We start from the raw sequence: 16,636 nt of genomic DNA, 5'->3' as shown, positions 1-16,636 counted from the left end.
GGCATGGAAGAGGACTGAATTTAAGACTTATGGGTAGTGTCTGCCAATGTCATTCCCATTCCCTTTATCACAGAGGACTGGTTGGAATTCCGAGTCTGTTTTCAGTTACCTTCAGAGCAGCATTCACAAAATTGATTCCCAAGGCAACTAATGCCATTTCCATTTTAGGCCCAAAGGTCCCTTGATTTCCTTGGGAGTTGTTTGGTCTCTGGCATGGCCTGTGGCTAGGTCTGTCTCTCTGTAAGCCTGGAAAAAGAGTGCTACCTTCTACCCTAACTGGTTCACTAAAGACCCTTCAGTAATGGATCTGGTGATGGCAGGGAGAACTCCAACTTCAGATCTGGTCCTAACATTCAAGGACAGCTGGAGGTGCACATCCTGTGTGTCTAAATATTTCAGACCCATTGCCAAATGATGTCCAGTGTCTGGCAGGCTGCCTGATGTGTACCCCTGGCACCCGTCTCCTTAGCCTGGAAGCCAGTTCCCCAGTGAGTGTGCTCCCCCAGGGAGCAGCCCTACTTAAGTGAGTTGAATATATTTTTGCTGAGTGAGGTGGAAGCTGAGTCTATGCCTAGGATGTCTGAGGGATCACTGGAGCCATGTGAACTCAGGATGTGAACCATGGAGCCAAGACAAGCTCCCACATGGTCCACACAGCCAAGACAAGCTCCCATGTGGACCACGGAACCAAGACAAGCTCCCACGTAGACCACGGAACTAAGACAAGCTCCCATAATACATTAATGTGGAAAATATAGATTTTTATGTGGTTCTGAGAGCCTTCCAAAGTGATACCAACGGAGCAGAAGAAAAAGGGAAATCAACTTGCTGAGTGAGACATGGGTAGCAAATCTTTTACTTTTCCTCAGCTTCAAGCAAAAGGTCAAGGCAGAGGCTGTGACCTTCTTTCTTCCTCTCCTGCTACTCAACACACCCACACGTGAGAGCTCTGAGTCATTAGTGATGTCCACTCATAGCCCTTTTGCTTCACTCCCCACCCCCACTTCCTTTTCCTTTAATTTTCTTTATTCAATCAGTTAGGAAACTTTCTGGAAATGTCCTTTTGTGACCTCCCCTCCCCCAACAAAACAAAACAAAACAAACCAGAACAACAAAACTCTTTGTTTTGGTGTTTGTGGTTTAAGCAGTTGAGCATGAGTCTTCTAAACTCAAGGTTCTGAGTGGAGCCCTGGACTTGGCCCTGCTCCTTCCCACTTCTCAGCAATCCTGAATCAGCCTGAGGGGGTTATCCTGTATAATCCAGGTGTGACCCAGTGCAATTACAGGCTTTTAGTGAAAGGAGCAAGACAGCAAGACCAGGGAGGAGCCATGAGGACTGAGCCTTGATTGGAGGGATGTAACAATTGGCTTGAAGGTTGTAAAGGGCCAAAAGCCAGGAAGGCAGTTTCTGGAAACAGGAAAAACAAGGTTACAGATATTCATGTAACTCTGGAAGGTTCCTAGCTCTGCCACATACTGTAGATTCATTTTTGTTTCTCATTTCATTGTTTCACTCGAGGACACGACACATGTAGGTGGACTGAACAGGTGTATGTATTATCTGGGGACAGTGACAAATGGATTTCCAGATTTCTCTCTGATTTCCAGGGAAATATTTAATAAATGTAAGAAGTCAGAAGATTCACCCAAAATCTAGTAACAAAGACTACATTTTTGAAGAACTAAAAAGAATATTGAGCTGGTTTGCCAATATCTATTTAAAATGAAGAGTTTCATATATGACAACCTACTTTATGTAATTTTCTGAAAGCTAGTTTTCCTTCCATTTTAAAGAACTCTCTGTTGAATTAAAGCTTAGCCATGAAGGGTTAACTTTTTTCTGAGTTTTTTTTTTTTTAAACCTTTCTTGGTTCTTTGTGGAGTTCACATCATGTGTTCCAATCCCATTTATCTCCCTGTCTCCTCACACCCACCCTCTGCCCTTGCAACCTCCTCCCCAAACAAAACCAAATTTAAAAGAAAAACCAAAATCAAACAAAACAAAAAATCAAATCAAAACAAAGAAACAACAACAACAACAAAAAGAAGAGTCTTCTGGAAGCTGTAGTGTGATCTGTTGAGTCACATACACAGTTTACCCTTTAGTCCATTCATCTTTACTTGTGAGGTTCACTGCAATGAGTCATTGGTCTGGCTGGAGGCCTCTGGTTTCTGCTACACTACCGATGCTGTGCCCTCACTAGGACTCCTCCTATTGTTGTCCTGTGTCATGGAGATCATGTTGTTTTGGATCTGTGGGTTTGACCCCTTCATCTGCTCCAACAGTTCATAGATTGGGTGGATGTTGAGGTGGGCCAACTCATAGCCCTGGTTCTGGGCCTGGGTGGTAGCTGGGTTGGTGGGCCTACCGGCTTCCCTCATGGTCACTACCTGGGCTAGCTCTTTAGCACTGCCTAGGCTAGCTCATCCAATGCAGCCTGCTATTAAGAAACAGGCCATTCTCCAGCTCTCAGCTCCTCAGCTCTGAGTCACCCACACTCATAACACTAGGACTTAAAGACCCCTGGAGGCTCAGGCCCCCAGGATTTCAGCCCAGGACCACGACCCCAATCACCAGGCAGAGGCAGAAAACTTGATGCAAACGGCACGGGGCTTTATTGCAATTGTTTAACGAGCTAACCCCATGTTAGCTCGGGTCTTTCATCCACCCACCATGGCGGATGGCTGGGGAAAGACGTTGAGAAGCGATGGGATAGAGTTCTTATAAGGCAGAGTAAGGGGAGTGTCTAGAGGTACGAATAGGCTCAGGATTGGTGTGCCTCTAGGTTTGGAGGACTTGCCCTGTGTTGATTGGCCAACTGGTTGTTATGGCCCATAGGCCCACCCAGGGTGGTTGCTATGCTCTGTGTGTCATTGCTGTGCACTTGTCCGTAAAGCACACCCAGAGCCATAAAGCATAGCACTACCAGCTAACTTCTGATTGGTTCCTTGCCATGAGGCAGGCATCTGACCTCCTAGTGACCAAGGCAAGGTCAGGCAAACACATGTTAGACTGTCATGGCTGTTGAAATGGGAAGCTGGTCCCTTTAGGGCCAGCTCTACTGTTTTGCCCAGGTGAAGTACAGGGCCTTGGTGAAGTAGTGAGCATACAGGGCTGGAGGGGGTGGGGGCAGGTCTCCTGCTCTCATGGGCCTCTGAGCTGGCTCACCTGTGCATGACAATGGGGTCCACTCTGGTGTGCTATTCAGGCAAAGTGCAGGGCCTGCACCTGATCTCATACCCCCATTTCAACGCCATGCCATCACTACCCCCAGTTTACCTGGGAGATCTCTTCTATTTCCCTTTTTCCAGGTAAATCCATGGGCCTCCCTCTGGGATTTCCTTGTTACCTAGCTTCTCTAGATCTGTAGACTGTGGACTGGTTATCCTTCGCTCTACAGCTATTGTCCACTTATGAGTGAGTACATGCCCTGTTTACTTTCTGGCTCTGGGTTACCTCACTCAGGATGATTTTTTTCCAGTTCCATTCATTTGCCTGCAAGTTTCATGATGTCATTTTTTTTTTTTTTTACTGCTGAGTAATACTCCATTTGTAGATGTATTTCTTAATATATTTTTATTTTCTAAAAATGTAGCTAAAATAAGTTATTATGGTTGATTAGTTCTAAAGAGTAGAATGCATGGTGTTAAAAGAATCAGTGGAAATCCTTCAGATTTTCCTTTGGTGGATGAATTATGGGAGTTATTTACACCCTGTAGTCCTGTTAGATGCATGCTACATTACAGAATTGTACTCTTTGGAAGGGTCTGTTATTTCAGCATGTTTTAAAGCACATGTTTCCTTTCTAAATCTGCAAGCCTTAATATTACTGGATATGGAAATAAAACATTTTAAATGTCAAAAATTTCTGACATTGTATTTTCAAAGAGAACAGACACCACCAATATGTAAGCTTGAAACTTTAAAAGTTCCAAGCAAATGTTTACTTCCAACTGAAGTTCTGTTCCATATGCCCGGTGGAGTCACTGGAAACATGTGTCCCTCAGCCAGTCATGTATCCCCTCCAGGGATAGCTCCTTGTGGGGAGTAAAGAAGCCCTGAGTGAGTGAAGCTCTGAGTGAATGTATGCTGTTATATGCACACAGCCATGCCAAGGACCCCAGAGCCTCAGACTCAGAGGAAATAGCAAGGCCTTCCCCCCACCCCTTGGGGTGATGCTCCTAGGGAAATTTCAAAGCCTTCCTCTGCTCCATGTGTGATATTGATAGTATGTGCAGAAATGTCCACCACTGCTTTCTCACCCTGGGTGTTTTGCGGCCTGAAGACTGTCCCTACAGAGAGTTTTCCTACTGAGATAAACTAAATCTGCTTCCTTGTTTGTGTGCAATAACCCTGCCTCTTTGTTGGTCTGTGTGCAATAAACCTGTCTCTTTATTCAGCTATGTGCTGAACTGCCTCTCTGTTCCGTGAGCTTCTGAATGCTGAGGCTTCTCCAGCAGAGAGCTCAGTCTAGCTGACCCTGGCTTTTCTTTTGGTGTGTTCCTCTGTGTTTTGTATTTTCTTTATTCCTGCATTGTTTCAGTCAGGTCCATTTGTAGAACTGTGATGGACATAGCAGTCTCTCATCTGAAAGTCTGGTGTTTGGGTGGGCTAACCAGTGTACCTACCAGTAAATTGTTTGATGCTGTGCGTCCTCATGGGGATGAGAAAGGCCAACCACACAACCATTGTGAGGTCACCAAAGATAAAATTGCCATATAAGTGATATGTTGCCCTGGGTCACACTTACCCTTGAACTAATGCTTTCTCTCCCTTTCATACTCTCATCCTCCTTCCCCCTACTCCACCCATCAGTGAGAATATCTCTTCCCTAGCCTAATGTATCTGCTCCCTCCAGCCATCTCAGGGGTTGAATAGAAAGTATTTTGGGTCTCATTTTTTCATCTCACCTGGACTGACTTTGTCTAGAAACCCCACTTTCACACTCTGCTGCCCCCACACAGGCTACTGATCCTAAACAACCTGTTGTTTACACATGGTCAATACTGTGGTTTTTAGGAATGCTAAACATTAGTTGCTACATCCGGAATGAGGACCATTATGATATTCTCTTAAATGTGCAATTCAGCTCTTTCTAGGAGCTTTCCAATGATCCAGGAGTTATAGCTCATGCCCTCTGTCAGGTCGCTTACAGTTTTCTACATCCCTATATTCTCTCAAGTCTTATTGGGAACAAGGTGCCCAGACTTCTAGCAAAAATCACATTTTAGTGTTTTGGGAGTGCTAGGAACACCTAGAGATCACTATTGGGAGATTCAGAGGTAGTTTTTGAATATGAAGCACACAGACAATAAAGAGACCCACCCCTAGTTCCCTCCCCACCAATCACCAGCAAAACTGCATATTGTTTGCTTGATTTTTCTCAGACCTGTTTCCTGTGATGTCACTCATAATCGTTCTCATTTTAAATTTAGTTTTCACGTACTTATGTCTTATAGTCTCATTCAGAGTCCTTGATGAGAATAGGCATATCTCCTGCATTTTTTTGGTATCTTTAGTCTTAGCACAACATATATTAATCACAATAATTGGAGCTGTGATCAAGACAAAGAAACATGCTGCCTTCCACCTCTACCTCAGCTCCTTTATGTTATGACTTTGAACTTGTTAATGTATCCCACATACATTAATTCTAGGTTTCCTTTCTGACTAATTTGAGCCCTTTGCTTCTCTGCCTTAGTCCCAAAGGTCTGCTGCATAACTGACTTTTTGAGTTGTAGCAGATAGGACTATAGCCTATTCTAACTTGCATTATCATTATGTTTGTTCCAACCATTATCATTTTTGGATCTCAAAATATTTCCATCTGTAGTTCCGAGATTTTCCTTCCAAGCTCATTTGGGTGTGTTGTTTTACTCCGGGTATATGTGTATATGTGTTGTGTGGTAGTGTGTGGTGTGTGTGTGTGTGTGTGTGTGTGTGTGTGTGTGTGTGTGTGTGTGTGTGTGTGTTGTGTGGTATGATGGTGGTGGTGGTGTGTTTGAGATGCCTCATTAGTAAAAAGAGGTCAGTAAAAAGATCTAAAATGGCTTATGATGGCTACCCTTTGCTGTCAACTTGCTGAGCTTGGACTCACCTGGCAGGTACACCTCTAAGTTTCTGTGTGATGCTGGTTAACTGAAGAGGGAACAGTCGCTCTGAACAGTGGTACCACCATGGCATAGCCTGGGGCTAGGTTCCTGACCTGAATAAAATGGGGAAGTGAGGAAGCCAGCTGAGCACTGGTGATCTCCTCTCCTCACTTCCCAGTCTTTGTGGCATATTCCTGCCACCATAGTTTCCATGGTGCCTTCCCTACCACAATGGACACTACTTTCTCAAATTATGAGCCAAAATAGACTTTTCATCTCATAGGTTATTTTTTTCCCTCAGGTGTTCAGTCACCATGATAAGAATAGTGTGTAATAAGCAGGTTCTGAATTAAATGATGACATGGAAACAGTTTCTTTCTTTAAACTATTGCCTATTGGTCAAATTTAACCCATCACTCCATTTGATGAAGTAAAAAAGAAAATTATGAAAATGTAGTCACATTAGTGTCTTGAGTTAGTAGAGCTGGACACCAGAAGCTCTCAACTCTATGAGAATGCCCATTAATTGTTTGGTCAATCAGAAGGGAAAACTGACAAGCGAAAGGCAGTTAAAATCCAACCTCTTTATACTGAAGAGCAGTGACTAGAAAAGGAAAGAGAAGAGAGGAAGAAAAGGCGCTAAAAAGCCCTCAGAGGAAGCACAAACACTGTTGGAGTGGTTCTGGGATTGGGCAGCATAGACCCAGCAATGTGTACCGTGGCATTTGTGAGGTACGGCAGAATACACAAGTTGTTCATGTGTGTTGGATTATACTGTGTGGCCAGCACTAGGGTAATTCAAAGTGGGTGGGTGAACACTGTCTGTGTATGTGTCCTTCAGGTGTTTTTTGATGGTGTAGGGGAGTGTGGACATATGCCTGGGGAGTGCATATAGACAGTGCATTAGGGGCACAACAGGGGGGATTGTTTGTCACTTTTTCTTTGGCCACAAAAGGCTCCACATGAGAGGTGACACTTGGCTTAAAGGTTGAGTGCTTTTTTCCCTGTTTCTACCAATGGAAACACTTAAGTTAAGAATTAATAACTCAGCCAGGCGTTGGTGGCGCATGCCTTTAATCCCAGCACTCAGGAGGCAGAGGCAGGTGGATCTCTGTGCGTTTGAGGCCAGCCTGGTCTACAGAGGGAGTTCCAGGAAAGCTAAGACTACCAATGAAACCCCGTCTCAACAAATTAAAAAAAGGAATTAATTACTCTACTATCCCCTTATGTTGCCTAAGCCATCTAAATATTTGTGTTCACCATACCTGTGTGTGCTTGAAGACAATTTAGGGCTGTATCCATTCTGCCAACTCTTTAATTTTCTAGTTTTGAAGTGTCCTCACATAAGTGGCCATGACCTGTGTTTAGTTGTGAATTTATCTTATAGTACACCTTTTTATTCTATGTAGTTTCTACCACTACTATATTATAAATTCCCCGCTGTCCTTGGCACACTACCTTAGTACCCTGTCACATAAAGCATGGGGGAATTAAGTAATTAGGAAGTTAGTAAATGAACGTGTAAAGTTCTAATCACCCAAAGAATTGTACTTGGTTCATGTGGGAACTGCAGTCCTCACACCTGGGCCATTTTGTATTAGAGAACTTTGAATTGTGTATCTAGGTCACAAGTTGAACTCTAGCCCAGGACTATTTTATCTCAGTATTTTAAATGAGCATATCTACATGTCAGAGAAGCTTTGGATCAGGCATGTTTTCAGAAAAATATCCCTATGGTTGGAGGAATTACTCTCTGGGGAAACCCACAGCACCAGCTGTAGTTGTTCCTCAGGATGTAGCATGGGGGAAGGGCAAAGCCATTTGCTGTGACATCCAAACTCTTTCCTAATCTTTGGATCTGTTATGTGCTTTAAGTTCTTAATTTAATTGATCCTAATCAAAACTGGTTAAAGTTTCCAATTCAGACATTTAGACACAAAGAAGTTTCCACACTAATGTGATTTTCCTATTTGGTTATACACTGGGATCCCACGTCTTCACCCTAGATCTCTCGAGTCAGGATTTCCAAGTCTCAGGCTTGTGAATTTATATTTGTAAAAGGTTATCTGAGTAATATGGTTGATGAGCCAGGCTGGTGAACCACTGCTGAATAAAAGTCCAATTATAGCAGTTAAGCATATGACATTGATTCTAAATTGTAAAACTATGAGATAGGTTGAGCCCCAACTGAACTCATCAGTCAAGCAATCCATGTACATGAATAGCATATCCAATGGCCTGAGCTTTAAATTTCTGTTTCTTTACAGGATTAACACGTCCATCTAATGTTAGAATTCTGTAGTTTACTCTCCTGAGAGTTCACCTCATCTATCTTGTAGTAAACTTTCCATGGGTGGAGGCATAGGTTTTTTGTTTTTTTTTTCTTCTTTCTAGTAATTCAGAATGTAGGTCAGAATGTTTGTGAGAAGGCCTCGCTCTGTAAATGAGAAGCGTCATAGCAACAAATCCAGGATGTTATTATGCTGTTATTACCTCTAACTTAATTACTGAATGCTGGGTCATCCACTAAACCTTAATATTATGAGGAATTTATAAACTTTTCTGACTAGCTCTTTAAAAAGTGATGTTTAACTTTACACTACCAAATGTAGGAGGTACAAGATGAGTAACATGGGATGAACAGGTCATGTGTAGGGAACACGGTCCTCCGAGTCACTCTTCTGTTCTTTGGGAAGGAGTGAAGGGAAATAACAGGAGATTCCAAATACAAGTATTATGTAATTTTATTATAATGAAATTAAATGAAAAGCAAGTCTTGTAAAGTAAAGTGCCTTTGCAGATTAAAAATTCCTTTAATTATTGATAAAGGAAATAAGAAATAATCAAGTTAACGACAAGTTTCATCTTATTCAAAATTGGTGAAAGATTCCAATTCAGATGTTTAGACAAAAGAAGTTTCCAAACTTCCCCCCTCCCAAGTATCTGAAAGTATCTTCACAAGCAAATAAATATTTTACATTTTTAGATTAAAAACATGGAAAATACAAATAACCCTGGTAACTGAATAATCAGAAATCACAACATAGATGGAAGAAGATATGGTCACACCTAAAATTAATTGTTAAATCACCACTGGGCTCATTAAAACATCTCAAATATTGTAGGAAGAAACACATATTTTTTTGAGAAGCTACTGCCTCAGAGACATGTGCATGAACACGTATTTCCAGTTGCTGGATGTAATAAAGAAGAGCTACAACAAAATCTTTCCAAGAATACACTTGAGGTTACTGAACTTCTACTAAGATTTATTGCTTACAAAGAAACTGGAGCTATATTTCCCCATAGTGACATCCTTGCATAATAGAAACATCCAGAATCAAGGCCAACAGATATTACTCAAGACATGCTATTAGGCTAAGAAATGTAAGTAAAATTATTCCTGTCCCCTGTAGCAGAACAAAATTAGCTCGATATAATAATATCTTTCTATGTAAAAAGCAAGTGATTATCTGTAGGTTTGCTGTTTCATGAGTATGATGAAGACCAGCAACCAAGATAGTAAGATATGTTTGACCAACGGAGCTGCACCTTGATTAGAAAATTTATTTGACTTATATACACTAATAAAATGTTGACTATTTAGTTATGCTTATTTAATAAGGCAATTAATTGAAATACAGAGCTACTAAAATGCTGACTGCTGGAAAGTAAAGAAATTCACGTAAGTTGCCCAGTCAGCCAAATGCATTATTATAATTTAAGAAGTAACACTTTACTCCCCTGATGCATATGTGGATATAGAGAATGATTGACCTGTAAAATTCATTATATCTGTGTAGAAAGAGATAAACAAATAAAAAAGATTTAATAAGACCTAGTTGCTAAACTTTTATATTACAGGCTTGTATATAGTATTGTTGAGTATTTTAGCAAGAACTAGATTTAAAGCTTGGAAACTGTAGTTTTTCACAATGAAATTATATTCCTCATGGCTTTATTCCTTGTCACATATTTTCATATAAGCAAGCCTATATTTCTTTGAGCCCTGCAGGCATAGAAAATAGAATATGATATCAGAACTCCCTCAGTGGATGGAAATCACAGTGTGGTTAGCTGTCATAGCCCAGGAGACATGGATTTTCTGGCTTGAACAATTAATAGGAAATAAACTATTTACCTTAACTTTACTGGGTGAGATGGGAACCGTCATTGTGACCTAGAAAAAGGGACACGGAGGCTCATTCAGAAGCATTTTCTATGTACAATAGGAGGACCAGCTTCATCATATTCCTGCTTACTGATCCACATCTGCTGGAATGTGGACAGGCTGGCTAGGATGGAACCCCCAATCCAAACAGAATACTTGCGTTCTGGGGGAGCTATGATCTTGATTTTCATGGTGCTTGGTGCCAAGGTTACAATTTCCTTCTGCATCCTGTCGGCAATGCCCGGGTACATGGTGCTGCCTCCAGACAGCACAGTATTGGCATATAAATCCTTACGAATATCCACATCACACTTCATGATGGAGTTGAAGGTTGTCTCATGGATCCCACTGGACTCAATGCCTAGAAAGGAAGGCTGGAAAATGGCTTCTGGGCACCGGAAGCGTTCATTCCCAATGGTGATCACCTGCCCATCAGGAAGCTCATAGCTTCTTTCAAGAGAGGATGAAGCAGATGCAGCAACCATCTCCTGCTCAAAGTCCAGGGCTACATAGCATAGCTTCTCTTTGACATCCCGCACAATCTCCCGTTCAGCTGTGGTGGTGAAATTATAGCCTCGTTCTGTCAGGATCTTCATGAGATAATCAGTCAGGTCTCTGCCTGCCAGATCCAGTCGTAGAATGGCATGGGGAAGAGCATAGCCTTCATAGATGGGCACGGTGTGAGTGACCCCATCCCCAGAATCCATCACGATACCCGTAGTCCTTCCTGAAGCGTAGAGGGACAGCACAGCTTGGATAGCTACATACATGGCAGGTGTGTTGAAAGCCTCGAACATTATCTGAGTCATCTTTTCCCGGTTGATCTTGGGGTTGAGCGGTGCCTCAGTGAGAAGAATAGGATGCTCATCTGGCGCTACACGCAGCTCGTTGTAGAAAGTGTGGTACCAGATCTTCTCCATATCATCCCAGTTGGTGACAACTCCATGTTCAATAGGATACTTCAGGGTCAAGATGCCTCGCTTGCTCTGGGCCTCATCTCCCACATAACAGTCCTTCTGGCCCATGCCAACCATGACTCCCTGGTGTCGGGGACGCCCCACCATGGAGGGGAACACAGCCCGGGGTGCATCATCACCCCCAAATCCCGCCTTGCACATTCCCGACCCATTATCTACTACCAAGGCAGACAGCTCATCATCAACCATGGTTGCTGGCTAGGATTTTCCAGATGGGTGAACTGAAGTTGAATAGAGGTAAGTTCTAGACTATGATGTACAAGAAAGAATGGATAACCAGAGAACACTTCAGAACTGTCTTCAGAGAAGGAAGCCAGTACCTCGATCACCCTATTTAAAGGAACACACTGACCCCACCCATTTCCTACCCCACCAGTTCCCAGCATTTCTGGGTGGGGCTACCTTTGAGGTATTAATAATTATGATAATTACAGAAATCATTACTAGGCCTTCTTTCATAAAGAGAAAACTGGCTACCAAGTGGCTAAATCTCAGTATACTATAATTAGGCAACCCACACACGGCTGCCAGTCTGCTTGGCAAGGTATCTAGATAACTACATGATGCAATGGGGAATGTAACCACAAGATTAAAGAGAGCTAGAGATGGGAAGGGTGACCCTGCTGGAAGGACCGTCTCTCTTGAGCTTGTACTCTGCACCCATTTAGCTTTGACTTTTCAGTTTTGATATATTGTTCATACGAAGAGTCTCTGATTTTTGTCTTTACTTTTCCAAGATTTTATTTCCTATTACTTCAAGATGTCATCAATGATAGAAACTGTTTTAATGAATGAAAATAATGATTGGTCAAGGCTTTAATCAGAATGTACTTGTGACTTAAAAAAATGTAGAGCTGTTTAATTGATTTCAAATCATCCAGGCATAAGTAAAATCAAGAGGGTAATCAATAAAGTAAGCCACTATATATTTTTCTGACATAAATGTCTAATAACCACATTTTATAATTTATATTTTCTAATACCCAAATTTATTACTATGCATTGGCATTGCTCATAGGTTTACTAAGTGGATGTCAACTGCATAGAGGCAAAATGCCAATGTTTTCGAGGGATTTATTAGTTAAAATGCAAATTATAGAAGGGAACTAGGATTGTCATGTAAATCAATCTTGTTTCTAATTCAAATAAAAAATAAAATGCAAATTATAACTCTTTATTTGCAGTGAATTTTTATAAAAAGTTTGGATTATATAACAATAAACAAATTGATAAAAAATTTTAAATTATGCATCTGAGTGCTTATTGATGTTTTAAAAAAACCTGATCTTCAAGGTGCTTGTATTTTATCATGACAGCAAGCCTGTGGTTGTTAAACTCAACACAATTGATACAGCATTACTTTCTTTTCATTTAAAGATTTATTATCCTGACCACTTTGGATGAAGTTGATTTGAATTTGGTGGTTAATGTGGAAACACAGACAACTTGGTAAATGCTTGTCATGATGGATCACAGGACATGAGGAACTGAGAAGCCTTCAGTTAAGAAAGCTCATAGTTTCTTAATGGGAATCAGTCTACCACAAGATCCAGCAATTCCACTCCAAGGCATATACCCAAAAGAAGCACATTCATACAACAAGGATATCTGTCAACGATGTTCATAGCAGAATTATTTATAATAGCCAGAAACTGGAAGCAGCCTAGATGCCCCTCTACTGAAGAATGGGTGGAGAAAATATGGAACATTTACACAATGGAGTACTACTCAGTGGAAAAAACAAAACAAAACAATGGAATCTTGAAATTTGCAGGCAAATGAATGGAACTAGAAGAAACCATTTGGAGCGAGGTAACCCAGTCACAAAAAGACAACATGATATGTACTCACTCATATGTGGATTTTAGACATAGAGTAAAGGATTACCAGCCTACAATCCACACTGCCAGAGAAGCTAGTAAACAAGGAAGACCCTCAAAGAGACAAACATTGTCCCTTGGAGAAGGGGAAAGGGTCATGATCCCCTGAGCAAATTGAGAGCATGGGAAGAGGGGGAGGAAGCTACGAGAATGAGAAGGGAAGAAGAGGAAGGATGCAGAGGTCATGAGGGAGCAGAAAGGTTGAGTCAGGTGAAGAATAGAAGAAAGGATATTCAATAGGTAGGGTTTTAGTTGGGAGTGTGGTAGTGGAGGACGAGAGGGAGAAGGGAACTGGGATTGTCATGTAAATCAATCTTGTTTCTAATTCAAATAAAAAATGATAAAAAAAGAAAGCTCTTGGTTTCTTGTCCTACACATGTCAGGAAGTAGAATGAAACTTTTTTGTCAGATCTTCTAAAGCAAAAAGAGTTTTCATCCTCATATGTGACTTCTCCAAAGTCACCTTTAATTTGGTTCATTCATTGTTTCAACATCCCCAATCTCACTTCATAAGTAAAGGTAACAACCCTTATTGCTGAGTAGAAATAGACCTTTGGATTCAAAATCCATGAGAGCCAGCCTGTGTCTTTACTAACCTCATGGATAGTTATGACAATGACATGTTGGGCGTTTCGGGCCCTCTTTTCTGATTGTTCAGTTTGAAGTAGAATTACCTTTCTTTGGGTCTCCTGTGTATCTTTAAAACCTTCCTGTCGAAAATCAGGCACGGCAGGAAGTGTGTCTGAGCACAAGACTTAAGGTTTTTCTTTGGATCCCTATTGCGTGCTCAAAGATGATCCGTAGGCCGTAATGCTAAGATTTCTTTATTCAGATAAACACCAGCCAAATGCAAGCCAGAGCGTGCCCAGAGGCGGCAAGCTAGTGAGGCCAGAAAGAAGGGAAGGCGTCTCCACGTGTCCGAGGCCCCTTAAGAATTGCCCCTGCGTTGTCTTCAACCTCCCCTGACCACGCCTTCATGGGGCTTCTAGGAGGCGGGGTTACAGTGTCTCCCTACAGATCCCACCTTCCTTTTAATCTTTTTATAACTGAAAAATCCCTTCTCTGAGCACTGAAGAACTGAGCCCCTGTCCTGAATGGCTGTATGAACTTCCTTTTAATGTAGTACAACAAAACTTTCCATCATTGCAATATTTGGTGGCTATAGGATGTTGGGTGTTCCTCCTGGGGATGTCTTTTTTGTTTCTCCACAACACACTCACTATATGACCATCCTAAAAGTGAACAAAATCTACATTGTATTTAGCAAAGGCTCCATTCATGAATAATGAATTTCAGTCTGGTGTATGACACAAAGCCATGCCAGTAGAATGGCAGTTGAGAATTATATATAGTACCAGGTGCACCTCACACCTAGATTTATTTCACAGTCACCCTTAGAATTGCCCTTAAATGAAGGTTACTGTTGTTGAGATGGCACAGCACAGCCCCGAGAGTGAGGCTGCTGTGTGATGTGGTAGATAGTTTCTATTTTAGTTTTTGGTGTCTTCAGAGAAAATGTCAATCCATGTGTTCTCAAAACAGGCTTTTGACATTTTAATTAACTCCCAATAACTCGAGGGCATATCCTAATTCAGCAGCTATTTGAGTCAGGTGGTTGTGTATGCCTGTAATCTAGCAATCTGGAGGCTGAGGCAGGAGGACTGAGAATCCCAGACAGCCAGGGCTACACGGAGAGATCCTGTCTCAGCAGAGGAAACAAAATCAGAGCATTCTCACAAGTAATGGCTATTTTAAAATGTCATCTCTTGGTCTGGTTAAATTTGGAAAAGGTAGCTAGAATTTGTGTGAGTGAAATATGGGAAGATGGGTTTCTAGGAGAATGCTATTCCCACTGGCACTAGGTTTATAATTACCTAAAGTTTATAGATTTTTGTCTACCTAAACCTATAAAGGTCTTTATAATTAAAATCATATATATGTGCATATTATACATTATATATTATACACACACATATTGTATTTTACTGAGTGTGTTATATAAATCCAGACTATAGACAGGGAGTTGTGGTAATGGGAAAGCAATGTCGCTCTAAACAGGAAGCAATTTTCTTTGCAGTTTCCTAAGGCTCATTTATTCCATCAACGAACATTGATTAGGCTTTTCCCATGCACTTGGCATTGCCAATACTTTGCTAGGTAGACACCGTCCCTCATGTCAATAGGTGACCACTCCACCCTTGCATGGAGTGGCAGCATGTGCTCTGACAGGGCTCTGCTGTTGCTGACCAGTTGTCAAATACTTTAGCTGTCCCTTTCAGATGCACAGGAGTACAATGTGGCAGATAGGTATGGAGGAGAAACACAGGGAGATGCAGAGTGGAATGAAACTGTGGTTGGGGCAAGAGGAAGGAGAGGCCCAAGGAAGGTGAACTCTGGGTGTCTCACATGAAGGACGATAGGCTTCCAGAGGCAAATGAAGTCAATGGCACAGACATGAGAACTATTTGGAACTAGGTCTTTACACAGGGCTAAGAGGAGTTTGTGTCTGGACCTTAACAGGCGGGAAGAGGCATGCAGAACTCTAGAACTTCAGGCTGCAGTCCCTGCATTGCATGAGCTGTGATGGGGGAGCCTGGGGAGGCCATGCCTGATGATTAACTCCTATGTACACTCACCTCTTTAGCTGAACTACTGAGGCTGCAAGTTTTAATGAGGTCCTTTGACCACCACCAGCTTAGAATATTGAGGTCATCTGTCTTCCTCTCTCACTCTATCTTTTCTTTTGGCCCCATACCCCCTTTCCTTGGTGAGTTTTGTATGTGTATTGATAGCTTGGAGAGTCTCTTTCTACTGTACTTGCTCTTCATGAAGATGTGTAAGGGGTCTAACAGAAACAGGTACAGGAAACTAGTGTGAATTTTTTTTATTACATACTCATCTGTTCATTAATTGACCTATAGCTGACCCACTTTTACAAGTTACAAGTCTCATTACTTGTGGCTAAATGCTCTCTCATGTTTACATTTCATGTTGATCAAATGGATTTAGCATGACTGTCATATGAACATATGAACTGTAAATATACACTCTGGAGACGTCTTTAGCACATGCCTTTGATAATTTCTTATAGATGAAAAACCCAATAATAATAATTAGATTAAGTTTATAGTGATATTCTGATTATTTACTTTAATATATAGAACTTTGTTTTTAAAAAGGTCAAATGGAAAAAAAGTTTAATACGGCAAACCTTATGACAAACGAAGCCCGGCTCTCTCCTTTACCAATGCTGGTGTGGGCAGGTGGGAGAAAAGAATGCTGTGTTTGGAAGGACAACGACTTAAGCATGGTTTCCATAGCACAGCCAACCATAGCCCATGGCCCCCAATCAGGACTAGCCCATTTTCTATGAGCAGTACCAGCTCTCAGTCTGCAGCGCAGTGGGGCTCCCCCGTTGTTTGAAAAAGCCCAATATGGAGTTTATGGTGTCATCTCTTACTCTATTTTAAAAGCAAGCCATTGAGTAGCATTTGACTATTCCAGTTGATCTGTAA

General features: G+C 41.6%; 1 protein-coding gene across 2 annotated transcripts; it reads right to left on the bottom strand.

Annotated features, from left to right (window-relative positions):
* Positions 1–10,299: 10,299 nt before the first annotated feature.
* On the bottom strand, positions 10,300–11,430 carry LOC100766167 (beta-actin-like protein 2). Of its 2 annotated transcripts, XM_027401223.1 has the most exons (2): positions 11,302–11,430; positions 10,300–11,175 (listed from the first exon to the last, which is right to left on the bottom strand). In XM_027401223.1, exons 1-2 carry the CDS (start codon positions 11,428–11,430, stop codon positions 10,300–10,302), a joined length of 1,005 nt encoding a protein of 334 aa, XP_027257024.1. The 2 variants fall into 2 exon arrangements, with proteins under 2 accessions (XP_027257024.1, XP_027257023.1); XM_027401222.1 differs by having other exon boundaries at positions 10,300–11,430.
* Positions 11,431–16,636: the final 5,206 nt, after the last annotated feature.

The sequence above is a fragment of the Cricetulus griseus genome, chromosome 2 (genome assembly GCF_003668045.3).
Source record: "Cricetulus griseus strain 17A/GY chromosome 2, alternate assembly CriGri-PICRH-1.0, whole genome shotgun sequence".
In the NCBI taxonomy this organism is placed as follows: domain Eukaryota; kingdom Metazoa; phylum Chordata; class Mammalia; order Rodentia; family Cricetidae; genus Cricetulus; species Cricetulus griseus.
This window is presented reverse-complemented; position numbering and strand designations above follow the sequence as displayed.

Excerpts from the sequence above, each read along its gene's own strand:
- LOC100766167 (XM_027401222.1), bottom strand. The coding sequence starts at position 11,430 with ATGGTTGATGATGAGCTGTCTGCCTTGGTAGTAGATAATGGGTCGGGA.